The 26,981-nt window shown below is 45.1% G+C and overlaps 1 protein-coding gene across 4 annotated transcripts in view; it reads right to left on the reverse strand.

The window, feature by feature from the left end:
• The window catches only part of EPS8 (epidermal growth factor receptor pathway substrate 8), a 203,459-nt gene that overhangs the window by 11,194 nt on the left and 165,284 nt on the right, over window positions 1-26,981 (reverse strand). For 2 of the 4 annotated variants that reach the window (XM_053257482.1, XM_053257483.1), the window contains exons 14-20: window positions 25,928-26,111; window positions 23,774-23,907; window positions 18,520-18,628; window positions 16,547-16,684; window positions 5,911-5,934; window positions 1,806-2,019; window positions 203-383 (exon numbers count right to left, since the gene is read on the reverse strand). In XM_053257482.1, the coding sequence (XP_053113457.1) occupies window positions 203-383; window positions 1,806-2,019; window positions 5,911-5,934; window positions 16,547-16,684; window positions 18,520-18,628; window positions 23,774-23,907; window positions 25,928-26,111 (984 nt within the window). The remainder of the gene's footprint in view (window positions 1-202; window positions 384-1,805; window positions 2,020-5,910; window positions 5,935-16,546; window positions 16,685-18,519; window positions 18,629-23,773; window positions 23,908-25,927; window positions 26,112-26,981) is intronic. The other 2 variants (XM_053257487.1, XM_053257486.1) reach the window with 2 other exon arrangements.

The raw sequence follows: 26,981 nt of genomic DNA on the forward strand, positions 1-26,981 counted from the left end.
TTACATGCCTAAAAAAACAGAACACTGCATAACCATAACATTTACAACATACATGCCCTGCCTGCAATCTTACAATCTAAATTTGTCTTTGGCAAGACAGTCAATTCAGCCCTGGTAGGAGAGAGATGTAGCACCCCAGTTTGTGCAGTTCAAGGCTAACTTTAATCCACTCTGAAAGAACACACTGCTGCCCCAGACTCACACAGGGTTGAATCCTTTGGCCTGTAGCCACAATTTCACGTCTTCCGGAGCGGAGTCATAGGTGATATTGACTGCTGGGGCATTAGAGCGTGGCACGTGGAACTTCTTTTGGGCAGCACTCCGGCCAATGGTGAGCCGGTGAATGAGCTCGTCCTGGACCTCTTCCATCTGAGATTTCCTTCCTAAAAAAGAAGAGTGGAGAAAATTAATTGCAAAAGTAAGAATTAGCATTGATTTTTAAAAGGCAATTGAAGAAGAAAACTGTATCTAAAAAAGGAAATGACAATTTTCCTGCTTTGTAGATTACTTTACCTGCAGTACAAATGCATGTTTACTTAGAAATTAGTCTAATTGAGTTCAGTGGGGCCCATTCCCAAGTTGGTGTGCATAGGACTGCAGTTAGGGATTGCACAAATTGATTCAGTATGTCCAGGTGGGTGGGGGCACAGAGTGGTACCTTTAAGCATGAATAAAGCAGGTCCTTACCCGCTCCTCCTCTGGCCCGCCGCTTTCCGCGGGCATGGCACTGTGCTGCTCAGAAGTCCATGCGCAGCCACAGACCTTCACCTGTGCAGCAGTGGGACGCACATGGCCGCCACGTGTAAACTGCTGGGTGAAGCCCTGCAGCTGTGTTAAGGACCTGATTTAGTTTGGCCTAAAAGTACTGCTCCCCACCCCACCAAAACATTCGTGCATGACCCTAATTGCAGCCCTGTCCTTCTCTGGAATATGTCCAACTCATACTGTTTAACTATACAATTAATCAAGTACAATTTCGAGATCTTGATACCATCTAGATCTTCTCTTGATACCAAGTATGTTAGTTTTGCAAGGGATGATGGTAGCTGAATTTCCAAGCATCTCCCCACCACGGTTGATGTTGGGAGCACATGTGAAGATTACAAGTTAAGTGAGAACATGCTGAAAACAGATGAACTTTCCCCATAGCTTTTAAAATACCATTCTGATTCTGAACTGCGTCAAGAGAGTTGTGTATATTTCTGCACCACCCCCAAATCCGGCCAAAATTTAGTTCTGCAAAGAATTTGGAATGGCTTGCCAGGGGCTGAGGAAAATAGCAGGAGAGACGGTATAGAGTGAAGATAGGTAGGCTGCAGAGGGCAGGGATAAAGATTGGCAAGGACAAAGAAGCACCACCTCTGACTGCTGCGAGCCCTGTCCAGTTGGAAAGGTTGGTGGAAATCTGAGCACACAGGGTGCATAGCTCATCAGGCTTTTCTCTATCAAGAGGACTCGAAACATGACCTTTTAAAACAAAGAAGCAGAAAAGCTGAGAACCTCTGGAGCGGGGCGGTGGGGGGATTTGGCCCTTCAGTTGTTGTTGAGCTACCACTCCCATTTTCCCCAGCCACAATATATTGTGGCTGGGGATTATGGGATCTGTAGTTCAACAACTACAACTGGAGGGTCAGGTTTGCCACTGCTGCTCTAGATGCCAGTTTTGATGCTGGACTCCTGTACACCAAATTCTGTTGGGTCTACGGAAGATATACAGTATCGATTACAGCAAGTAGCAGCTTTGTTTTTATTGCATCTAATCTTCTTGCTTTGATATATAAAGGGGGTAAGCCCCAGAAACTCACGATCTATAGGGGGTGGCTTTTGCCTCTGGGTATCTCGTCCACTGTCACTTGATGTGCTGCTCTGGCGGCTGATGGCTCCAGGTACCTTTGGCACAGGAACGGGGACAGGCGCTGGCACGCTTGGAGGGAGCGGAACAGGAAGTGGCGTCTGGGGTGGCGACGGAGCGGCAGGCGTGGGGTCGGGTTGCTTCGGAACAAAGTCTGTCCTTTGTTTCTACAAAGACAAAAGGTGAGGTTTCATTTTCGCATCTCTCTCTCTCTCTCTCTCCCCCCTATGGGATTTCGAAAGGCTTAACCTTTGTGAGAAAATGCTTATTTTCTTTGTTTATTTTTTCACAAATCAACCCAACACAACTCCAAAGAGGCATAAACGTACACACTTCCAGACACTGCAAGAGAGAAACAGAAATTCAAGCTGTCAAATGATTGTCTCCTGATGTCTTTTTAAAAAAACACATTTTAATATATTGAGAATGTTTCATTATGTTCCATTGCTATTAGCACCACATAGACTGATATCTGGCAGGTCAGGGTAACAGTTAGAGATGTGGTATTACAAGGGCAGGTGTTACTTTTTGGGAGAGGAATGTTCAAAAATACAATTTTTTGGAAACAAGTTACATTAAGGCAATAAACTGGATACCATTTATCTTAGCTCCCTTGACTGTCACATTTTATAATATTAAAACTATATTAAGGAAAGACCAGGAATTAATTATTCATTTATTAAGTGCTGCTAGATTGGTAATTAGCAAGAATTGTAAACAGACTGTCGAACCTGGTAAGCAGGGGTGTGCATGGAACTGCTCCGGGCAGTTCAGTTTGAATCCAAACTGAATCCAAACTGGACCACCGGTCCACGAGCCAGTTCGTTAGAAATGGCAGGAGGTTTGGTTCATGGACTTGAAGTGGGTCGGACCAATTTGACCTGGTTCAGCATGCTTGTACAGGGGAATCCGGTAAGGATTCCACATTTAAAATTTCATGATGTTATTGTTAGGGGACAAATTTCCTCCCCCACCCCTCGAGTTGACACTGGACAGTTGCTACCAAAGTGTTCTCAACATAGCATGAGAAGTTGCAGTTAAGGAAACACAGAGACACTTTGTGTTATTCAGGACACACATCTGTATGTATGCAGATAGGTACATGCAATCCATCTACTGCAAACAAAACAAAGGGGAGTGGATTTGTAAGGGGAAGGCCTACAGCTCATGTGCATACGTTGCATGCACAAGGTTTCAGTTTCAATTCCTGGCCATCTAGTTTTGTTGTTGTTCTTTTTAAATCCAAGTAACAGGACTAGAAATGATCCCTGGTTGAGGCTGCAGTCTAGCTGGGCCAACTGACTTTGTAGAAAGCAGCTTCACATAGATGAGTTTCGCTATTAGTTACCTTGCACTCTGCACATGCTTTCTTACATACTGGCAGTATATCGTTATTCATTCCAGAGTCAAGTGGAACAAAGGAAGTGGGGATTAGGGAAGGAAATTTGGGGGGTGGGCAGTGCACCAAGAAGAGTGGAGTGAGCATAAGAAGATTGCATCAGGACAGACAGTAAACAGTGTTTAGAACCCAACTGAAACAAACTCCAAAGACACCCCCTTTGGATGTTCGTGACAGTTCTTTTTGCACTCATAAGGTTTTCTTCATTCTCCACTAAGAGACAATACAAAAAGGTAATTTTGAAACATGTGCAGTACAAATAAGTGACCATTCATGGAAAGTATAGTGGAAGGCAGGGGTCATAAAGTTGTGACCCTATCGAGTGAGGGAAGGTCATGACTGAAATATGATGCATCACGCATGTATTTGCCTCTTTGGCCCAGTCTTATTGTATTGTTTCTCGGTGCCAAGAGGTACATTTCCTTGTTTCCCTGGACTCTCCCCAATTTTCCTCATGATATCCCATGTGACTGAATATTACCACTCCCACTGCCCCCTCTTTTTTTCCTCACAATGTCCCATGTGACTGAATCTTCACCTCTCTCCCTGTTTCCCCCTCACAATGTCCCATGTGACTCGATCTTCATCTCTCCCCCCTCTGTCTTAATCTTGATTATTTTCCATGCCTTATTTGTTCTCTCTATCTCAAGGCCTCCTTGTCTACTACAGCAGTTCAGTTTATGTCAGGGCCAATACTGTTCAGCAGCTCAGGGCCCTCAGAAGAGTCCAGGAGGATCCCTGAGACCACCTCTGTGCCCCACAGCCTTCAGGTGATCATGGTGGTGGAGCCACCATCTCTGAGCCCACCCAGTTAGGGAGGGCAATTTGTGGAGAGGAGCGGAACATGGAGGGCAATTTGCGGAGGAGGCAAATGGAGGGCAATTTGCGGAGAGCCCCCTGAACCTGGAGTCGGCCATCAGCCCTGGTTTATGTAATGCAAGACTATCAGGTTCTCTCTCTTGAAACACAGGCCTGGTTCAGAGGTCAGGTTCCCATTCCAACAAAACCATTGTTTATTGGACTGGTAGTGAATGACAAAGCTCATGATCTCCCCCTTATGTCCTTCCTTAAAGCACCTGTCTTCACAAACCTCCCTGGTTTGTTAAACCAGTGTTTGCTGTGATGCCCAAATTTGGAAACTGGTTTAAGCACTCCCTACAAGCCAGAACCAAACTCTGGATTTTCCCTGTCTAGATTCCTCTTTCTCATGCTGCACTGTGGGCCTCTCTAGAGAGTCCACCAATAAGTCAGAGAAGGGGGTCTTCAGAAGCTTCGAGCATGCATAGAAATGGCAAAGCTCTCCCTACAACGTTTCAAGACTCTATGACCTAAATGGAAGGGGCCATCAGTTAGAAGTAAAGCATATATTTCACATGCAGATGGTCCAGCTCCAAGTTAAAAGAAACTATGGAAATAAATGCTGAAAAAGAGCGTTTCCTGAGAAACTTTCAAAATAGACAATACTAGGCTACATGGACCAACAGTCTGACCCAGTAGCCCTATTCACACAATGGGGCTATTCTCACAATCAGCAAAAATCGGGCTAGCCTCTGCTAACCCGATTTTTGCTGATCATGAGAACCACCGGGCTCGGCTGCGAGCCTGGTGGTTCTAGAGTGGGTAACCCGCTCAAGTACCCCTCCCCGTAGCCTGGGTTTGCGGAGCGAGCACTCCACAAACCCAGGCTAGTAGCCCCGCAGAGAGGAGGCGAAAAGCCGCCTCCCGGCTCCGAGGTTCTCCCCAGTATGCCCTGCATGCTTGCACAGGGCATACTGGGGCTTCTGGGGGGCGCGTGGCCCCCGAACTCCCCAGCCCCTGCCAGCTCCGTCACGGAGCCGGAAATCATGCGGGTGGCTGATCTGGCCGCCCAGGGCTCCCGGGGAGAGTGGGCTTAGCCCGCTCTCCCCGCACACCCTGCTGAACCGGGTCTCACTGATCGTGAGACCCGGTCCATTACGTCCAACAATCCTACAGTGAAGCCCTAGTCACACATGTTATGTTCAATACTTGTCCAAGTGTACACAGAAACAGACCTGTACACAGGTACAGTTACTCACACATTATGTTCAACACACGTACAGCAGCACACTTACATCTGAAGGGTCTCTACCCAGGTTCACTTTTAAAATGATCACAGGTATAGTCATTCACACAAAAACATGTATGAGTGTAGAGACATTGATACACTTGTACATCATAATGCCTGAACAGGGCTAGCGTAAAGCTCTATTCACACATTATGAGTGCAGTCACATCCACACGCACAACTGCAAAAGCAGGCGATCCAGGTTGCAGTTCACGGAAGTGCCAACCATCATGCTTACGGCACCTCCCACTTCGGACAAACAGGGCTATAAGCATAAATGGGCCATCTGGAGGGGGTGAGTGGCAGTGTAAAGTGGGACTTCCTCCCTTCCCGCGTTTGCAGTTGTAAGCATGAACATGGCTGGTCCTCATAATGTGTGAATAGGGCTGAAGGCAGCTTCAAATATTCATGCTGGGTTGAGACTCCCTGAAGTTGGAAGTTGAGAAACTAAGATAGGAAGAGAGGGGTTAACCAAAGCTTTTAAGGAATGCAACATACTTTACGGACAGTCCCAAAAAGGCTTTCAAATACAAAAATTCATAGAACATTTTATGTGAGAGCAATTTGCATTACCTCTGAGAGTTCTCCCAGTAATTGCTATGAGGGGAAGAAAAACAACGAGTAAATCAAATAAAATGAGACTGTTCAAGCAACACTGGAGCTTCAACCACATTGGCACTTTCCCAACATTTAAGTGATGTCTGTTGGCTCTTGATATCAGCAATTACTTGTAATTTTTAATATATCTGCTTCCTTATGATTTCTGGTGACGGCAACATGCGAACATAAAACAAAACAACCCAATGTTTATATTGTATTACCTCAGGATGCAATTAGGTAATACAATATAAACCATGATATTGGGGTGGGTGGGTTTACAATGGTTTATATTAAATTGCCCACCTGCCTCCTGAGGTAACATAATTACCTGATTGCATCCTGAGGTAATACAATGCCTTTTCCTGGTCGAGGCCCATTAAAATGGATGGGATATGCCCAATACTACTTATGTGAATCAGGAGGGCTAGAAACATATTAAAAATAGAATTGAAGCTTATTGGGTTAGAAGAAGAATTTCCAAACTGACCAATATAATTTTGGAGGGTGCACTGACAGTCCCCTCTCCTGTGATACTGTTTGAGCTAGAATGTGTGACTCAGAAACAGCGTGGATTCAACTATTTTGGTTGGGTTCAACCAAATTCTTTAGCCCCAGAGGGTGGACCCTTTCTGGCCAAGTTGCTTAGTGGCTGGAGAATTCCCCAGGCTATGATGTCATCAAAGAGGAAATGAAGGCATGCACTCAGCAACACCACTGGAGTGGGATAAGCCTGATTGCCATCCAAATGCTTCCAGCTTTTGTCCTTCAGAATGGGACCCAGATTGCAGCTCATGCAGTTTCTCCCATTCAATGGGAGCCACTAAGAAACAAGTCAGACCTTATCTGCACGGCCTTATCCAGGGACAGTCCTTTCATGAGGCGAAAGGAGGTGGTCACCTCAGGCGGCAGATATTTGGAATCCCAGCAGGGCTGCAAAGATGCCCTTTGCCATTGCAGAAGCTCTTTGGGACCAATCTGACCCTGGCACAAAGAGTGCCTCTCATCACACTTCCCTACAAAGCTTGCAAGAAGCACAAGAAGATAGGAAGTGGCTAGTGGCAACTTTCCTGCCTCCTTACTCCCCCCTCCTGTTTTGCTTTCAAAGCTTGCAAGGGTCAGTTTTGAAATGGGGCTGGCCCCTCAACAGTGCTGTGGGGCAAGGCAGCATTCAGTGCCTTGCCTTAGGCGCCACGATTACCTTGGGTTTTGTTTCCTGGTCATGCCAGAGCGTGATGGAATGCTAGGAACAGACTTTTATACTTCACGTAGGACCAGCTACAGGCCTGTCAGGTTTGAAGCCGTTCTGATTTGCTTTGATGAATATTTATATACAGATGACAAATAATTACATACCGCTTTTCAACAAAAGTTCTCAAAGCGGTTTACATAGAGAAACAAAAATAAATAAGGATGGATCCTTGACCCCAAATGGCTCACAATCTAAAAAAGGAATATAAGATAGACGCCAGCAACAGCCACTGCAGAGATGTTGTGCTGGGGCTGGATAGAGACAGTTGCTCTACCTCCGCTAAATAAAGAGAATCGCCACTTTTAAAAGGTGCCTCTTTGCTCAGTTAACAGGGGAAATGTAGCAGCAGTGCCTACCATGTTGCTTGTTTCTCCATGCCACCATTATGCCAGCGCATATAACTGCACAAACTTAAAACACACCAGGCTATGACTACTCATAGGTCTGAATTTGCCATAGAGATTAAACTGCCATAGAGCTGCCCAGAGACAAAAGTTTGGGGCAGTGTACAAATTTGATAGGCAGTCAGACAGACAGCTTCGGTTTTTAAAAGTGGCATCAGGAACAAAAAAAATGCAATTGCTAATTAATGACACTTTTGCAATAATAATAAAAAAGAACAAACAAACCCAAGGAACGGCATTGGCCCCGGGGTTGTATGGATGCTGGCAGAGCTTTAATGGCGATTTTGGCAACTGCAGAATGAGCACCTGCCTGTGTGCATTCCTTCATTGTAACACATTTCCCAGGCAGCTGAGAAAAAGAGGGCAGTTGGCAGCAGATGCTTGTGTTGGATCTAAGGATGCTGGCGGGAGATCTGGGCATGAGAAATGTGTGTGAAAGTGAAGCCGCACCCCACAGAGAGTCATTTGCTGCAAATGGCTAAATAAAGAGGCTTGCGGAAGGTTTCACAGTAGAGTCCAAGGAACATGAAGAGAATGCAATGCCCACAAGGCTGGAGAGCAAACTCCACACTGACGGTTTGTATGCAAGTGCTTACAGCGAAGATCTTTGGCAAAACAAGCACACCCTTTTTTAAACAAAAACAAAAAAACCACACATTCTCTTTTAACCAGTGGAGTATTCAAGGACAACGAGGCAATATGTTGAGCTGAAGATGGGGAGAGGTAAAGGCAGGGGGGAAGCAAAGTGTTGGTGGAAAGCGACCTATTACCTGCAAGCGCAAGCATTAGATCTGCGACTTTTTAAGAACGCACCAGGAACATCACCTGACCCGCACTGGCCTATCATTATAAGGCTTCTTTGGCAGGTGTGACTGGATTTCCTGAAGTTCTTACCTTTGGTCAGAGGCTGGTGGTGGCACACAAATTGAATCCCTGCCTGATATTCTTCACGTTCCTAGTTCACTGCTCACTGTGGGCTTGAATACTCCCTACCTGTTCTCAACAACTCTGCTTGCACTATGCTTGCAGTCACGTGAATGAATGGAGGTAGTCCTGAAGGCACTATCTCCTGCTCACTACTTCCACCTACTTCTGGTCCAAAGAGCAGATGGAGTGGCAGGGAGGTATGCTGGGGAGAAAGCGGAGGGTAAGTGCACCTTCCCAGTCCTTAAAGTTATCCCACCCCTGTCGTTAAACTATTTGAACCGGCCAGTGTCCAAACCTGTTCGGAGGCCCATAAAAGGGCCTCCAAACAGGTTTATGCACGTCCCTACCCATGTGTCAACAGGACCTGAAGCAAACCAAGAGTCAAGACACAGGATTCTGCTGTGAATTTGGCTCTCACTCCTGCTTTCTCTTGGCCCATTTTGCCTTGTCCTAGCATAACGCAACGAAGGGCTGAGGTTCTCATCCTGCTAGATCTCTGGCAGGATGGAGGTTTCTTCTTTCCAGTTCTGCTACTGAGAAAATGTGGGGAGGGAGGAGAAATGAAGGTCAAGTTCTTTGGTTTGCTTCAGACATTTCTGCCCCTATTATTTGTGTTCACTTGTCCGGGAAGACCCTACAGATACACCTGGGGTTCCCAGATAATCTCCCAGCAAGGGACAGGCTAGGCCCAGATCTGTTTAGGGCTTCAGAGATGGAACCATTTCAAGAAATGTTCAGTCCTCTCTTTGGGCCATCTGCTGGGATCTACTTAGTTAAGATACACTTTTCAGTTTGTTCATGGAGTATTTTCGGGATGAGTTACCTGGTTTTAGAAGATGACGACTATACAACTGTTTCAAAATAGGCTGTGAATGACAGACAAGGTATCTGTCCCTAGGCCAGGATGGAGATATTGTGGGGAAGGGGCAGAGGCGTAACTATAGGGGGGGCAGGGGGGGCACGTGCCCCGGGTGCCATCTTTTCTGGTCACATAGGGGGCGCCGACATGACAAAAATTTTTAATTTTTTTTTTAAAAAAAATTGTTAATACAAATGTTTCCTGCTCAGTGCAGCAGCGCTGCAGCAGTCAAGGGAGCGCGTAGGCAGCCAATCCCCCATGAGCGGTCCCTTCCGCGCCGCCCGCGCCCCCCCATTGCTTTGCTGGCGCCTGGCGGCCAGTCAGTGGCCTGGCTTGGCGGCGGCGGTGGGCGCTTGTGAGGAAAAACCTAAGTATAATGTAGTATGTTGTGGCGCGGGGGGCACCATTTCAGTGCTTGCCCCGGGCGCCATTTTCCCTAGTTACGCCTCTGGGAAGGGGCTCTGCTTAGAAGAACAGGAGAGATGAAACTGGCAGGAGACGTCATAACCATTTGACTTAATATCTGATATACCAGAGTGCAAGAAGTCCACCATGACGTGTTCCTTGGAGTCTCTGTGACATACCACCTAGGGTTCTACCTAATGCAAAAAATTCTGGCAGAAACTGAAGAGCAGTTTCACAACTGAGACCATTAGCAGGCTGCAACTGGACAGCAGATGTGTGACAAATCCAAGGCAGAAAGAAGAAAATAGATCAACACTGCAGAGAGTCCAGGACACTCCAACTACATGCTTCACTTCACACAGTTCAAACAATGCACATGAAATGAAGCAAACATCACTTTGCGATTTCCTTTCATAGCAACGTCATAAGGGTTCCTGCCTCCATTTACAAATCATGCTTATGACACCTCTCCTGGATGTATCTCCTCTGTTTTCAGTATCATCATGCTGCTTTTGCCCCAGAGTTCAATTGCCGAGAGGAAATGAGAGGATTTTCTAGACCTGGTATAAAATTTGTCCCCCGTCTGCCATTTCCCCCAGTGATATACAGACTTTGTGCATGACCCCACCAAGGTTAGGAAATACACACACACAGTTGCCAGACAGCCTCCATAGAAGCTGTGGACCTCCCCGCCCCAGTTCCTTATAAGCTTGCAATTAGCTCCCAGTTCTACCATCCAAGCTAAAAAAAAATGACACCTCAAAAATTAACTCAAGAATAAATTGGAAGTGCAAGCTTTCACTTTTAAAGATTCAAATGCCCTGGGACCCAGCATACTGTGACACACAGTCCTGTGTATATTCCATTTAAAAAACTTTTAAAAGTTTGGGCCCTGGATACCTGAGGGACCACCTGCTCCCAAGGGTTGCTGCCCGCTTGAGATCATCTGAGGGGGCTCTGCTCCGAGTGCTGACAATGAGGGAGGCTCAGTTGTCGTGCACGCGGTACAGGGCCTTCTCTGTTGCTGCCCCCAGACTCTGGAATGCTCTCCCGGTGGCTATTCACTCCTCAGTCTCCATCATAGTTTTCAGAATGCTTTTGGAATCTTGGCTTTTTAGCCAGGCTTTTATATGACTGTCTCTACTGCTGCTTCTTTGTATTTTGTATGGTTATTTTATGATTGTATTTTAAATCTTTTTAGTCATATCTATGTTTTTATATTTTAGCTTGTATTTTAATTGTGTGATTTTTATAGTGTTTTAATTTTTGCGTGAACTTGGGATTGTTTAATGAAAGGCGGTGTATAAATTTAACAATAAAATAAATGAAAGCAGTTTTGGTGAAAGGGTCTGGGGGAGAGGCATTGCTTAACCCTTTCCATCCTCAAAACCACCTTCCCCAGCTACTTTTCTCCTCACGAAGTAAATGTACATGGGAACATTTGAGCTGCTCCCCTCCCTCCTACCACCATGTTGTTCCTCTGCTCAGACTTGCAGCTTCCCGATGTATTTTTGTTTTGTTTTTAGATGTTGGGGGAGGGGGAGAAGCACACATCTGTGTGCAGTGCCTAGCTTGGACCTAAGGGAACTCCTGTTCCCAAGTGCAACTTCCTGGATGCTAAAACCATCTGAGGGGGTGGTGCTCAGATCACCTTAGCATTCTTATCTGAACGCAAGCAGTGAGAAACAGAAACCAGGGGCGCTTCAGTGGTGGCATCCCCATTGTGAACTCCTGCCCAAAGAAGCTTGGTGGACTGGTTCTATCTTAATTTTTCATGCATTGGTTAAGATATTTCTGATCCATGGGGACTTAAGAGGGTAAACTAGGAGGTTGAGTACAGTCATCCCTCACCAACTGCTAGGGCTCTGTTCTGGCACAACCTCGCCATTGGCAAGGCATTAAAGTCTATGGGAAACAGGGGGTTAGGGGAACCATGACCGCAAAAAGACCTAAAAAGGAAAGAATACAAAAGATTTGCTTTTTAAAAATCACCCAAAAAAATCCAGTTATATCGGCAAGAGTCACCAAGAAGAATGAGCAGATCAAACTTGGGGACATTTTTTGAACTCCCTAAAATCATTCAAAAGCATTTTAAATTGGCAAGGGACAGCAGGGTCAGCAAGAGGAATGAGCAGATCAAACCTCTGAACTCCCCAAAATTGCTGAACTCCCCCCACCACCGCCCTCATCACTAAAAAAACCCCTTGCCAACCAGAGATACTCGGGTCACGGTTGGCAAAATCTGTCACAATTCCCCATCCGCATATACTCAAAACTGCGGTTTGTAAAACCATGGTTGGCAAGGGATGACTGTATTTTCTGCTGCTTTGTTGAGCTTTCAGATCAAGCTGTTTAGTCCTGCTTTTGTTTGAGACATTGATGTTTTTAATGTGTAAAACCAATATTACTCATACACTCTCCCTTTTGCCATGTGAGGGGCCTTGAGGACTCTTGATGGTCAGGAAGTGAGCATGTAGAACAAACATGACATCTGGCCATTTCTACTGCACATCCATTGAAATAAAGTACACAGAGTACTCTCACAAAACAGGGAATATGGTTTTGTTGTCACATAAATGTGTTTACTAAAATCATTAATGTAATGCAGAAAGCTGTTATTAACTGGAATCATAGCTATTATAAATTCAAATGACCTGGTAAATACATGTCCTTGTGAGCAGGCATAACATGGGCTATTGTGGAGTCATTTTAGAAATATAGGAAATTCAGAAAGATATGTAATTGCTTCTTGTGGAAACATTCTTATAGAAGAACCATAAAAGTTGCTAAGGGACCCCTCCAAGGTGAATCTCAAAAATGAGTTTGAGCCAATAGCCATAAACGTCAGTGGAAATACAATTCTAAAAGTATGTGAATGCTACACTAACTAAGATCATGTCTGAAAAAGAATACCAAAATTATGTGTATCTCTATTGACTTTTCAGGGATGGGGTGGAATTCTCCTGGTATCAGTCATTCAATTGCTTTCCAATATCTTCAGCAGTTTTTATTGCAATCCTATGATTTCTGCACGTCAAAGACAGTCTCTTAGCCTTTGGATAACGAATGGGAAATTATGAAGATCTTCATTATCCTATAAAAGCTCTTCATCTTCTGGCCCAGAACCAGATGAGGTGACAGGCAATGAATTTGAAAACAAAATAATTTCAAGGAAGGATCAGGCATATTTAGATGGAATATGAAATTATGGGTTGGTTTAGGAAAAAAAGGAATCTTGCTCTGTTCCAGAGAGTAAAAATGAATAAACTCAACATTAAATGTGATCAAGCTCCTGTGCAGCACAATCCTCTGCAAGTTTACTCAGAAGTGCATTTCACTGTGTCTGTTGAGGATTACTCCCAGGAAAATATACACAGGATTTCAACTGTAGGCTGCTAGACAGGCCTGTGCAAAATTTTGGCTTTAAAGCACTGAAGCGGAATCATCTGCACCCTGCCCCTAACTCCACGCAAAGGCAGTTACTCCCCTCACTTGCTTCTGCACAAAGTGGTGCATGCATGGCTCTAAGGAAGACCCCTAAAGGGAAACAAAGCCACAGGAAGTCCCAGTGGCATCTCTGGACTTGTACAGGAAGACACATCAGTAATGTTGGGAAGTTAGTCCTTCCCAGAGTTTTCCAGAAAGTGCCGGGAAAGACTACATTTCCCAGTGTTCGTTGCAAGGCTTCCAAGACATCACTGGAGCTTCCTGCAGCCTTGCTTCCCTTTAAGGGCCTTCCTCAGTGCTGTGCATGGACCGCTCTGAGCCAAGGTAAATGCGAGAGCAGCTGTCTCCATCATTATTTATTTGTCTTCAGCACTTTATTTGCAAATTATTTGTCTTCAGCACTCAGGCTCATTCTTTGCACAAGCCTGCTCCTAGAGGTAGCTGCTACAGTGAACAAGTTTTTCTGCACGCAGTCACCCCATGCATAGAGAGCCAGCGTGGTATAGTGGTTAGAGTGCTGGACTAGGACCGGGGAGACCCGAGTTCAAATCCCCATTCAGCCATGAAACTAGCTGGGTGACTCTGGGCCAGTCACTTCTCTCTCAGCCTAACCTACTTCACAGGGTTGTTGTGAAAGAGAAACTCAAGTATGTAGTACACCGCTCTGGGCTCCTTGGAGGAAAAGCGGGATATAAATGTAATAATAATAATAATAATTATTATTATTATTGTTTGGATGTTAACATTAGTGATACTGCTGATTATAATCAACTGGGCATGGCTCAGAAAGTGAATCAGGCAGGTTCATAAGAACAAAAGAACAGCCCTGCTAGATCAGGCCCAAGAATGACCATCTAGTCCAGATTCCCGTTTCACACAGTGGCCCACCAGATGCTGCTGGAAGCCTACAGGCAGGAGTTGAGGGCATGCCCTCTCTCCTGCTGTTACTCCCCTGCAAGTGGTACTCATAATGGTTCATAATGCTTGCGTCTAATGCAAGGCAAGCACTACGACCCAAAAGTTCTTCTCCAGCTTGAATTTTAATCAGAGTTTGAGAGGAACTCAGGTCCTGCTTCCCTTCCTCCCCATCCCCAGCTATTGATCCACTCACTCCCCAACTCCCATCCCACCACCCTGTCCCATCCCAAGTCCCTTCCCATCCCACCACCCTGACCTTTCTTTTTGCTATGGCAGTGGCAGCAAGAGAACGGAGGCACATCCTGCTCTGCTTTCCCTGACAGATATAGCTCAGTAGTGCTGAAACTGCATTTCCCAGGGTTCCTTGCATCCGGCATGGAGCCATCTCAATATGCCCAGCATTAGGGAGAGGTGAGGGGAGAGAAAGTTGCCCCTCCATTCTTCTTTCTTACAAGTAAAGGCTTGGATTTACTTACAAGACAGATAATGTGAGGGGAGGCAGGCAAGGGGGAGAGGTGCTGGGCAGGTACATGGAAGATGCCAAGATGGACCTGAGCTCTCACTTAATTTAATTTATTTATTTATTGCCAATGACATCATGGGGTGCACGGGTACAAAACAATAAGTAGCAGACTTAGAATTGGATTAGCAAAAAATAAAATAAAATAAAGCTATTTTCCGAACTGGGGGGAGTAACATTGTTTTTGTTTTGTTCTTGAGATCAACACAGTTCCAGACTTTCCACCTGTCTCTCTGTGTGTGCTACATTGCTAGGTAAACTCTCCCTCCAGGATCAGGATCTTTGCATATATGTCTTTTATCTGACGTGTTCATTTTTACTCGTTATTTGCTTGTGTTTTGAATAGCAAACGGCAGGATACTTTCCAATACACTCACCAACCACCAACTGTATCAACACCTTAAGACACTACAGAATTTTGATAGCACTCAAGAGTTACACACACTGGCACTAAGGATATGTATGAACCGAGGTTCGAGCACTGGTTCAGCGCTGGTTCAAACTCAAGGTCTGAACTGATTCGGCACCACGTGGAGGGGAGTGGGAGCTTTAAGGAAGAGAGGAGGTCCTTACCTGCTCTCCACTACCCCATGCAGCTTTCTGCTGAGGCGGCGCTCGGCCCAAGAACCTGTGTGCGGCACCAGCATGCATATACATAGCGAGAGTGGGTAAGGACCTGCTCTCCTCTTTCTTAAAGCTCCCGCTCCCCTCCCCTCCCCATGGCACCAAACTGGTGTTCATACCTTGGTTTGTGAACATTCTTAATTGGCTCAGGAAATCTTCCGTCCAGTCCAAGAGTCATACTTATTTTCTTAGATAATCCCCAAATTACAATTCCACACACATGCAAAAACAACAAACCAGAAAAGAAGTGAAGTTTCACACCTCCAGAAAAAAAGTGAGGGTAACACCCTACCTTAAATAACTCAAATTCTCTCTTTGGCATCAATAGCTAGATGAGACAAGCATTTGCAATTAGAACAAAACACACAGACAGATGTTAAAATCTGAAAAAGTGGCAGCAGCAGTCAAATGGGTAGTGGGAAACACAAAAGTCCAAACGAATCTGTTCTGTGTTCAGAAGGAAAATCAGTTCAACTCGTAAAATAATGAAATGAATGCATTTTGCATTTGCATTTCAAAGCTATTTGTCGAGCTCTGAACCAGACATTTGCAAAATGCCACTGCATACAAAAATTAAACAAGCTATCAGGACTGAGTCCCTTGGTTGGATTTTCCTAGTGCCTCGGCTACACTGCTTGCCGGTTAACCTGCTGAAGCCTGATTGACTGCTGTGATGATTTAATCTGGCTCCTGGGAAATCTATCATGTTTTTCACACCCAGCTTTTAGTTTACATCTCCTCTGGAATGGTTTCACATATCGGCCAGATTTACCTCAAATGCCCTGCAAGCTTCTGGGGAGCACTTCACACACAATTCAGATTTTTCATAGCTCGTTAGAGCGTAGCCAAACTTATATCTGGGGTAAAAAAAAATCCACTTTTTGTGTCGGGTTTTTTGGGCAAATTGGAACTCGCATTAAAGCCTCCCGGTAAAGCCTGCTGTCTGAAAATGCCCCAGGCAAGCTTTAAAACAGGAGTCCAAGCTGCCTCTGCAATGGAGCTGTTTGCCTGGCTTTCCAACCCTATCTCAACCTGCTGAGAATCCTGCCTACCTGAGCTGCTGGATCCACTTCTCCATCTGTCCCTTTGTCATGAAAAGCTAGAACTGTGCCCAGCAGACCATCTGGACTTCCAGGATTTGCTTGCTCCACCTGGGGTTTCTCAAACAACATTCTGCAGGAATCAATGGATGTGACTTGTTCCTGGGACTAACTCTAGGAAATGGAGTTACAAGTGATGCAAAGAACTGGGGATACCTGAATAGTGTGCATATATGACGGTTCCGCAGAGCCCGGTTCCTGAGATTTGAGAGGCTCCAAGATATTGTTTGGCACAAATCCTGATACTCCGTGTGCATTTTGGACTCTCCACCATTGCTTCCTGTCATCAAGAATCTGGAAGAAAGCAAGAAATTGGCCACGTCAGCTGAGAGTTGGTTCAGATGTTATATTCCCCTACACAAATAAATTCTCACCTGAGTGGGATGAGGGTATGCATGAAAGGTGGGGCAACAGCTTGCAGAATAAAAGACACTGAAGAACTTGCTTGGGGTAAGCAAGATGTATGGGGATGGTTCACCTAAGAGGCAAGGCGAGATGAAGGGTTCCAGAGGAACCCACATGCTGGGCGAGTGAGTGCAGGAATCCTATCCAACCCTTGAGGGCATGACCTTGCCTGCCTGCCACTGCTGCCAACCCTAGCTCCTCACTGCCCTCCCTTTCTATCGCCACTACCTTGTGGCCTGGCCCAGCCCCCTGAGGCTGAGCACAGGCACAGCATCCGGGCTGGGGCCAGTCTTACCCGGCCCAACTTTCTCCATCTCCCGGCTGCACAGAAGACAAGGCAGTCAGGAGACGGGGAAGGGCAGAGCAGTGAGGGGGGTGGGGCTGGTGGAATTCAACTTGTGGAATTTTCTGCCACAAGATGTGGTGACAGGCAACAAGCTGGATGGCTTTAAGAGGGGTTTGGATAACTTCATGGAGAAGAGGTCTATCATTGGCTACTGGTCAGAAGGCTACAGGCTACCTCCAGCCTCAAAGGCAGGATGCCTCTGAGTACCAGTTGCAGGGGAGTAACAGCAGGAGGGAGGGCATGCCCTCAACTCCTGCCTGTAGGCTTTCAGCGGCAGCTGGTGGGCCACTGTGTGAAAGAGGATGCTGGACTAGACGGGCCTTGGGCCTGATCCAGCAGGGATGTTCTTATGGTGGCAATATCGGGGTGTGTGGTCAGTGGTATCTTGTCATCACTTTGAGCAATGCAAGCATTCCAGCTGGGACTGAAGATGCAGGATGGTTCATGCAACTAGTTCTGAACCACCTTTCAGGGTGGAACTAGACAATATAGGGGACCCACAGGGTTGTCCCTATGAATTCACACAAGTCCTAAGAATGACTTGCATGAATGCAAGTTCCATTGCTCAAGGGGGGAAAGGAGTCATTTTCACCAATCTCTCCTTCCCTCGGCAGCCTCCTGTGTCCCCTGAAAATATGTCCCTGAGTGTTAAGGGACCGTTACGAGAACCCAACATATTTGTGTTAACCCATTGGTTAACATTTCTAACCAATAATGCCCAAAGATAGATTTGTAGATTGATGTCACATTCTTTGAAAATTACAAAAGAATTGAATAAACCTTTGTATGTTTTTCCCCCACCCTGACATTTATAACTTTGGGCTTTACAGGATTTTCAGGAACAAAGTCTGAAAACCATTGAGGAAATAAACTTATGCAGTTGGGAGCCTGAGTGAAAGGCACTGCCCAGTTACTCACTGTGGCACTCTGCTCCTTTAAACCAGGGCTGCACATCTTCGGACCTCCAATTGCTGTTAGACTATAACTCCCATTATCTCTGACTATTGGCCACTGTAGCTGGGGATTCTGAGAGTTCAGCAACAGCTGGAGGGCCAAAGTTTTGCAGCCCTGCTTTAAACACATCATTCTAATTTGGCATTTACTACCTCTTCCCTGTTTGACTGTCAGTTCAGTAAAATGTAGCTTACTATGGGTGTTGGGTTCTTGTGTGTTTATTGGAAATGGCATCTAAGCTCATGAGCCTACATACCTTACACTCACTTGTCTGGAAGTTTCCTGAGAAATGCACACCTCAACCAACCATATTCAACAAGATTTTTTCTACATGATAAAGAATGCTTTAGGAATAGGATGAACTGAGTATGCTAGCAAAAAGGATTAGGGGATGGGGAGGAAAGTACAAGCAGCAACATCTTACCTCTAAAATATCATCCTTCATGACAGAAAGTTCACTGTGGTTTCTTCCCACAAAGTCATACTTGGTTTTGGCGTATCTCTTGGTTGGGGTTTTATGTGCTTCATAATTTCTACAAAGCAAACAGGCCAGACGTTATCTAGCTCCATCGGCAGCAAGATAGAGCTGAGAAGAGCAAAGCAAGCTAGCTCAGCCTGCCAGCAAATATAACTGGGGACAGTGACTTGCCCAGAACTGACAACCATGCAAGGCAATCAGCTGCCCATCACAAAGCCAAAAGGCTGGCATGACCAACCCAACAAGAAACAATAAGATCCCCACCAAACTATACAATAACCATGCAAAAAAGAAAGCAACAACTTGATCCAATGTAGTTCTATAATTGAAGATACTTACCATCAAAGATAAGACAAAAAAATGAACGATGAGAAATTATATCAATGAAACTCAATATTTAGTATAGGAGGAATGGTCAAGTCCACTGTGTGGAGAATGATGCAATCCGAAACAAACAAGTCCACACATCCAGCACCTCCATTTCAATGTAGGTCTTTCTCAAATGGAGAATGGTCTTCAAAAGGCAACAATGCTGATCCACATGCTCCAAGTCCAACCTTCTGAGATATTAAAAAACTCAACTGTTACCTGGTTTTAATAATTTTTCAGTGAGAATGGCCCCCAAATTTCCCTCCAATATAAGAGTACCAATATGTACAGACACCTCTACTATTTTTAGGTAATTTACTGAGAGAACCAAGTTCTTGTAAGGTACAAAGCTACTCCTTACAAGAACTTGGTTCTCTCAGTGAATTTCCTAGAAGTAGTAGACGTGGCTGTACTTATTGGTATTGGGGAATTTTTGGAAGGCATTCTCATTGAAAAATGATTAAAACCTAGATAAAAATTGAGTTTTATATCTCTCAGAAGATTGGACTTTGGATCATGTGGATCAGTGTTGCCTTTTGAAGATCATTCTCCACTTGAGAAAGACCTACATCGAAACAAAGGTCACTGGGTCACTCACCATTGTGGATGTGTAGACTTGTGTGTTTTGGATTGCATCATTCTTCACACAGTGGACTTCACTATTCCTCCTATGTTACATATTTAGTTTCATTTATATATTTCCAATTGTTCATGTTTTGTCTTATCTTAGATAGTAAATATCTTCGATTACAGAACTACTTTGGATCAAGCTATTGCTTACTTTTTATTGCATGGTTAGTGTATAGTTTGGTGGGGATCTTATCGTTTCTTGTTGGCTTGATCGTAGAGATCCCAGTATGCATTATTTATCTTTTTGGCAATGAGCAACACCGCTTCAACCACTGAAGCCATTGTAAGTGCTCAGTTTGGCATGCACCACACACTCTGCAGCAGGGAGTGGAAGAATGTACATGATGAAGAAATCTCATATTTTTGGAAGAGGGTATGTGGATGACTGCTTCAGACTGATGTCATTTCTCTTGCAATTAGTAGTGTTGCAATCACTGTACTGCAATTAGCAGTGTTGTATATTCCACAAATGGGCAGAAATGAGAAACGTGTCACAGTCTGCAAATTATTTACAATGTAATCTCATAAGCCTGAAATTAAGTGGGACTTTCCAGAGGCCTTCCACAGCTTGGCTTTCATAATGCTTGGGGTGGTGGTTTGGATACCAACACGATATCCCCAGAGCTGCGAAACACCCAGTGCGGGTGTTAAGACTGGACAGAGCCAGATTCAGAACACCAATACAGCCAAAAACCTCACTGGGTGACTTTAAGCTAGTCACATTCTCTCAGCCTAACCCACCTAGTTCCTAGAAGGATAAAAGGGTGGGGAGAACCATGTGCACCACCCTAAGCAGTCTGCAGGAAGGATGGCATATAAATGCAATTAAATATGTTAAAAGGCTAAATAAAAATCTTTTGAAATCAAATCTTCTAGAATCTAGGGATGTGCACGAACCAGCTCAGCAACTGCAGGTGGGGTGGGGATCGGTTCCTTTAAGACAGCAGGTGCCTACCTGCTCCTCTGCCATCCCATCACTCACCTGGGACCATGTAAGAGACAGCGTGCAGCTGCTTCCCGGTTCCCAGCAGCCTGTGCGCAGCGGCCATGTGCTGGGAACAGGGAAGCAGCCATGGGCAGTCTTTTGCATGCCAGCGCCGGTCCCGGTTGAGTGGAGGGGTGGCAGAGGAGCAGGTAAGCACCCGCATTCCTCCGTCTTAACGGAACAGATCCCTGCCCAGATCTTCAGTGCTTTTAGCCTGAGGACATCCCTACTAGAATCTCACCGGATAAAAAGTCCAACATGGGCCAGTAAATGGAAGAAGAGACTGAGAGGCTCATGAAAGACATAAGACTGAGTCTGAGGGCTATAGCCACCTTCAGCCTCAGAGGCAAGATGGCTCTGGATACCAGTTTCAGGGGAGCAACTGCAGGAGAGAGGGCATGCCCTCACCTCTTGCATGTGGGCTTCCCAGAGGCATTTGGTGGGCCACTGAGGGGAATCAGGGTGCTGGACTAGAAGGGCCTTGGGTCTGATCCAGCTGGGCTGTTCTTATGAATGCCCATTAAAGCCCAAGTCCTGAGAATCTATCAGAAGCTATGCAAGGTCTTTTTGTTGTTGTTGACAAAATCCTTTTCTTTCACGGTTCAGTGCTTTACATTTTAATTCACATTATTGGTTTTAAACATCATCTGCTGAGTCTTCATAGACAGTGGGGAGTAAAATTTAAGGGAGTAACAAAGGATATCCATGTAATTATATCACAAGCAAAGCACAAAGGGAATTTTGCAGGATGATGGAAAACAGAAAGCAATGGCTTTGACGTAATGGAAGTTAACATCAAATTAGAGAAGCAGGAATGGATTTATTGGCATTTGTCCATTGTAAACTACCGATTCTGAGCACGTCTTTTGGGTGCTCCAGTAACTACCTAGCTCTTGGCTAGCTGTGGAGAACTGTCCCAATGTACTTGAAGAGAGGAGCAGAAGGACACATAAGAATTCTTACTGACTGGCCCTCAGTTATCCAAAATGCTTGGTGGTCTAACTTTACACTGCAGCGGTCAACATCACCGTTTGCAGACATGAGCCAAATATAAGTAGCATTCTCATTCACCATCCTTTGGGTGATTGTATATGTTCTGAGGTTCCTCCCCTCCCTCCTCCCCATGCAACCCAACCCATTTGGATAAATGAAGCTTACAGCATTGAGATTTAAAGTTATGTGCTTGAAGGAACACACAAAGAAAGTAATTAGCATGTGGGAAGAGTATAGAGTAGGAACAAGGCAGCTTAAACCAATCAAGAGAGATTTCAGCTTCACTTTGGTGCCCCCATGCATTAATTCCTCTTTTTGAAAGATTGCACTTGGTACTTATGATGAGATAAACACTGAAGCTATTCTTACACCGTGGTGGGTGGGTGGGCAGGCAAGGAGCAAGGCAGGGTGGAATCTACCTTCCTCACCCACAGATGATCCAGTGCCGTTCCACACAATGGGCGCTGCCATGAGCTGAGCAGCTTCCTGGAGGCCAGGAAAATGAGTCCGGCCTCCAAAAATCTCACTATGCCCCATGTGACAAGTGCGGTGCATTGGGGGACTCCACTGAGAGTTGGGTGCTCTAGGAGCTTGACTCTGTGTTTGCTTGGGCTGCGTGCAGCCCAAGCATACACATGACCTCGGCATCAGAGTTAAGGGCTCACTCGCACCCTTAACCCTGGCTAAAGTCTGGGGTTAAAAGTAGGGCTAGGCAGCACAGCAGTGCCAGGATCAGACCCAATTTCAGTGCTGCGCACAAGCAGCCAAACCCAGGTTAGGCTGCCCTAGCCTGGGCTGAGATGTTCATGAGAATAGGCTTGGTATATAATTTTTAAAATCTGCAGTATGGATTAGGGATCCATGTGCCAGTCAATATTTCCTATGACAACGTCTGGAAACGATAACAGGGTGGAAAACAAGCTAAGTGGGGATTGTTAGGTTTGACTGATATGCTCTAAGACCTGAACCACCCATACAAACTATGGGCCCCAACTCATGCTACCACAGTAGTATGGATGCTCCTTCTCTCTGGCGAGATCCCATATTGATGTAAGTAAGCATCTTGAACCTGAACCCACAAGGCCAGTTGCGTAGGTCTTTCTCACCAGATCACTACTTTGCTGGTGAGGAGGGTGACAATTCAATAGGTCTCACCCGGAAGGCTCCAGAATGCAGATGCTTAGGGCAGCATTGAGGGACCTCTTCATGCAGCACTGAATACTCATTGTGATTTTTGACAGAGTCTACCCTCTTAGAAATGGAAAATAGGTGAGCATTGCACGACTTTTAGCTTTCAATGTGTTGTCATGCTTTTATTATCCTTTCCATTGGGCCTGTCGTGACCATAAATGCTATGGTATTTTAAACGCTTTTAAAAGTTTTTAAAACACAAAAACTACTGTAATTTTTTATCAGTGTTGTCAGGGGAATGGAAATGAACACTGTCAGGAATGTTCTCCAAAGATTACTCCATGGAGAGAGAGCAACAATTTGTTCATTGTTACCCTGAACTAACCTTTTCCTCTGTGCAAAAATGATTGCAATATTACCCTAATTGTTTGTGGGGTAGGATTAAAGAAGGGGCAATGACACAGAGAAAGCTGTAAGTGCAAACTATTTTCCATTTTCAGGGGCTAGACATCACAAAAAATTACTAGGAGCATTTGTCCCCTGAAATTGTACCGATGGTCAAAAACGTGGGCCAGATCATGGATGGCCTAATGGAAGAATGGTTCCCATTCCACTGAGGCAACATAAAAAGAGGCCCTATGATGATCTGAGAAGATAGAAAAGGGCGGGGAGAGGGGAGGAAGGATGTAGATTATATGTATAAGTGTGTATATATTCTAGATAAATAATCTCTTTTGGTGTAAATAACAATAAGCCCATACAGCACGGCTGACTTTGGCTATAAACAAGGAAACTGGTTGTTCCTAAGTGAAATAAGGTTCCAGGCTCCAATTCAGAGCTTACAATTCAATTCTGGGTCTCTTTTTGAAAGCAGACATTGATGGCAGTGTACTGAAACAGAACTTGCCAGAGGCACTATGCAAAAGCAGAGCCAATTGATCTAGTAGATAATACTCTACAATGGAAAGGATCATCTGTCTTTAGAACCTAGGAAGAGAAGTAGACGTACACAGAGAGGCAACCTCCACCCTAGAAGCAACCGGTTGGGACAGTTCTCCATAGCTGGAAATGCAAAGTCCATTAAAATGTTACCTATCTACATGTCGGCTAACAGTTTGCTTAAAAGCAGCTACTGCTGCCCCTTGGTCCGGCAGAGGCCCTCTTTTGTAAGCTGTGTTACTGAATGCATACCCGTCAGACGGAGGATAATCAGAGACACTGGAATGCTGGGGAGAGAAAAAGAAAGGTTTGTTATCAGTGACAAAGCTGGCAATGGCTCTTTCATTGCACATCAATAAGAGCATCTCTGTCGTCTGCATCATCACGCTTATGGCCTTGGGGATGATCCTCATAGGAGCTTTCTCAGAACTGGGTTACAGATGTCAGCTGCTGCACATCTGATCTCAGATGCTACAAAACACACCCAAGATCACAGAAGCTGCAGCAGCCGAGATCCGTGAATTGCCAGCTGCCACATGCCACTGAAGGCAGGAATGACCCAACTGGGATGACTCCAACGTCTGCAAAAGCACAACACGGCACTTCATAACCACAACAGAGACAAGCAACTCTGCCTCTTATTACAGTTTCCCCCATAACTGTACTCAAGCAAAACAACGGCCGCAACAAAACAACTATTCAAGTTGCAGATAAAAACACAACCTACAGAGAATGTCACTGTATCTGAAGCTGAGAATAATTTTCAGGAATCACAATTTCTGATGCATTTTACTAGATGTCAGATCAAAGCTTCCTTCTCCAGGTTAGGCAATGTAACCATGGCAGCAGCAAGTACGCTGCTCATTCACACTGGGGTGTATTTTTCCTATAATAAAAAGGATGCCCTGTATCCTTATGGGGGCAAGCTCTGAGCTATAGTGCACTAATATTTTCCTGCTACGAGATCATTGTGTATGAAATTCCACTAAACAACAAAAAAACCCAACCCCTAATAAAATAGGAAGTTGTGTGGATATTTTTACAGCTTTCAATCACAGGTTACAATCTGATACCACAGTTTCAGTGTCAGGTAATATAACTCTGGACAGAGATTATATATTGACCAGGGTGCTGAAAAACCTACAAGCTGCATACAGGCAGACAAACAGCGAATGTCTTCGCTTCCCGGGTTTATGATTACAGATGCTTTGATCCCTGATGCATATTTCTGCAAGATTTGGGTCTCATGATAGTGAGTATGACACGATGCTCAAAGCGGGTGAAGAGATAACAGAAGGAAGCTAGTTAATTACACTGGGTAAAAGCTTCCAATTTTTTTTAAAAAAACAGCTTTGTTCAGGTTATGTTTCTGATGCTTGCAATTTATAGGCATTAAAATATACATAGGCACTTGGACTTGGTGAGAAGGTTCTAGCAGTTTCTCTTGGCTATATTCCACTCATTCACTGGCAGCCTCACCTAGCAAGAAGAAACCCCGTTGCCCTTATATTCTACCACAAAATGCAGGTTCTTGCAAACTTTTTTGGGACTGCTACTTTGCTAGTGAAGATCAGGAGTAATGCCCATCAACTGGAAGGAAAGACATCATTTGGCTAGATGCATCTTAGCATGGTGCTATCAAGCAATGCATTCTCAGCATACCCAGAAGTAACAGCAGCAAAGGGAAGTCCCAGTAATACAGAAATGGTGTCTTGAATGGGGTCTAAGAACCCATTTCTGTATTACTGGGACTTCCCTTTGCTGCTGTTACTTCTGGGCATGCTGAGAATGCATTGCTTGATAGCACCATGCTAAGATGCATCAAGATGTGTATTTACTTTATTTCTGCTTGAGAGAAGTCAAAAGCACTATTCACACGTAATGTTCAACACATATACAATATGTGTCCGTGCATGCATGTACACAGGCCTGTACATTCCCCCTGCTGTCTTTGCAGAGCTCCCTCCGACAACACCCAACAGAGGGCATGTCGGTCCAATACGGCTGCACAGACCTATTATCCGCTCATTATGTTCAGCATATATACAGTAGTGCAGTTCCTATCCGAGCTCTGCATTGGAGGGGGTCCCTACTCAGGTTCACTTTTAAAGTGAACGCAGCTATTCACATAAAGACAAGTACACGTGCACAGACACCTGCACACACAAATAACGTAATGTCCAAATAGGGCTATAAAAAGTAGGGGGGGAATGCTTTGCGGATCATGTTATCAGCTCACTTTGCATCGGTCTGATGAACACAAATCCTCCCACCAGCATCGACAGCACGCTGCGGCTCTTGCCTTACCTCACTTGATAGCCTTTTCATTTCTTGCTTCCGCTGCTGCTCGGCTACGTTTGCCACGGACTCTGCTAACTGGTTGAGCTCTTGCTCCTTCGGGGCTCCCAAGAAGCTCAGCAAAGGGGGCTCCCAGCCATTCCTGAACCGCGGCACGTAAGGCGGGATGAATTGCTCCTTGGGCCACTCTGCTCTGCGTTAAGGAGGAAGCCACACGGCATTCAATTTTAACAAGATCCACTCCCATATCTTCTGGCTTGGGCGCTCTATGTGGCAACATTGGAAGCTGCCTTATACGGAGTCAGACTATTGGTCCATCTAACGTAGCACTGTCCACACTGACTGGCAGCAGCGCCTTCTCCAAGGACAGGAAGGAGTCTCTCCCAGCCCTATCTTGGAGATGTCAGAGATTGAACCTGGGACATTCTGCCTGCAAAGCAAATGCTCTGCCATTCAGCGACCACCCCATCCCCTTTGCCTGAACATCTAGTCAGGCAATGTTACTTGCCTAGTGATGACTGCCCAGATGTGGCAGGGTTATATATATATATATATATATATATATATATATATATATATATATATATATATATATATATACACACACGAACAACATACAGCCAGTGTTTCCTCTTCACAGGGATTCCCAGCTGTTGTTGACTACAACTCCCATAAGCCCCAAGCAAAGGTTATTGCAGCTGGGGATGCTGGGAGTTGCAGTCAACAAAATCTGGAGATCCCTGATAGAGGGAACACTGCATACAGCACTGAAAGCCATGGCACATAGAGTACAAATTGCAATGACGAAGAAATATAGTATGAATGGAGTATCTATATCACTGCTTGTCCTTTCGGAAGCAATAGGCTATACAGCTTAATGAAGCAAGTTTTCTAACAAAAACACACAGCCATGATGCATTTTCTACACTTGCATTCCCCACGAGATATAGAAGCAGACTACTTCTAACTAGACAGATATTTTTGGAATCGATGGAAATATTCTGCAGAGACCAAGCCTCTCTCATTGCCTGATATTGCTGCATTGAAAGCAGGATTTTCCTCC

This window comes from Hemicordylus capensis, chromosome 5 (genome assembly GCF_027244095.1).
Source record: "Hemicordylus capensis ecotype Gifberg chromosome 5, rHemCap1.1.pri, whole genome shotgun sequence".
NCBI lineage: Eukaryota > Metazoa > Chordata > Lepidosauria > Squamata > Cordylidae > Hemicordylus > Hemicordylus capensis.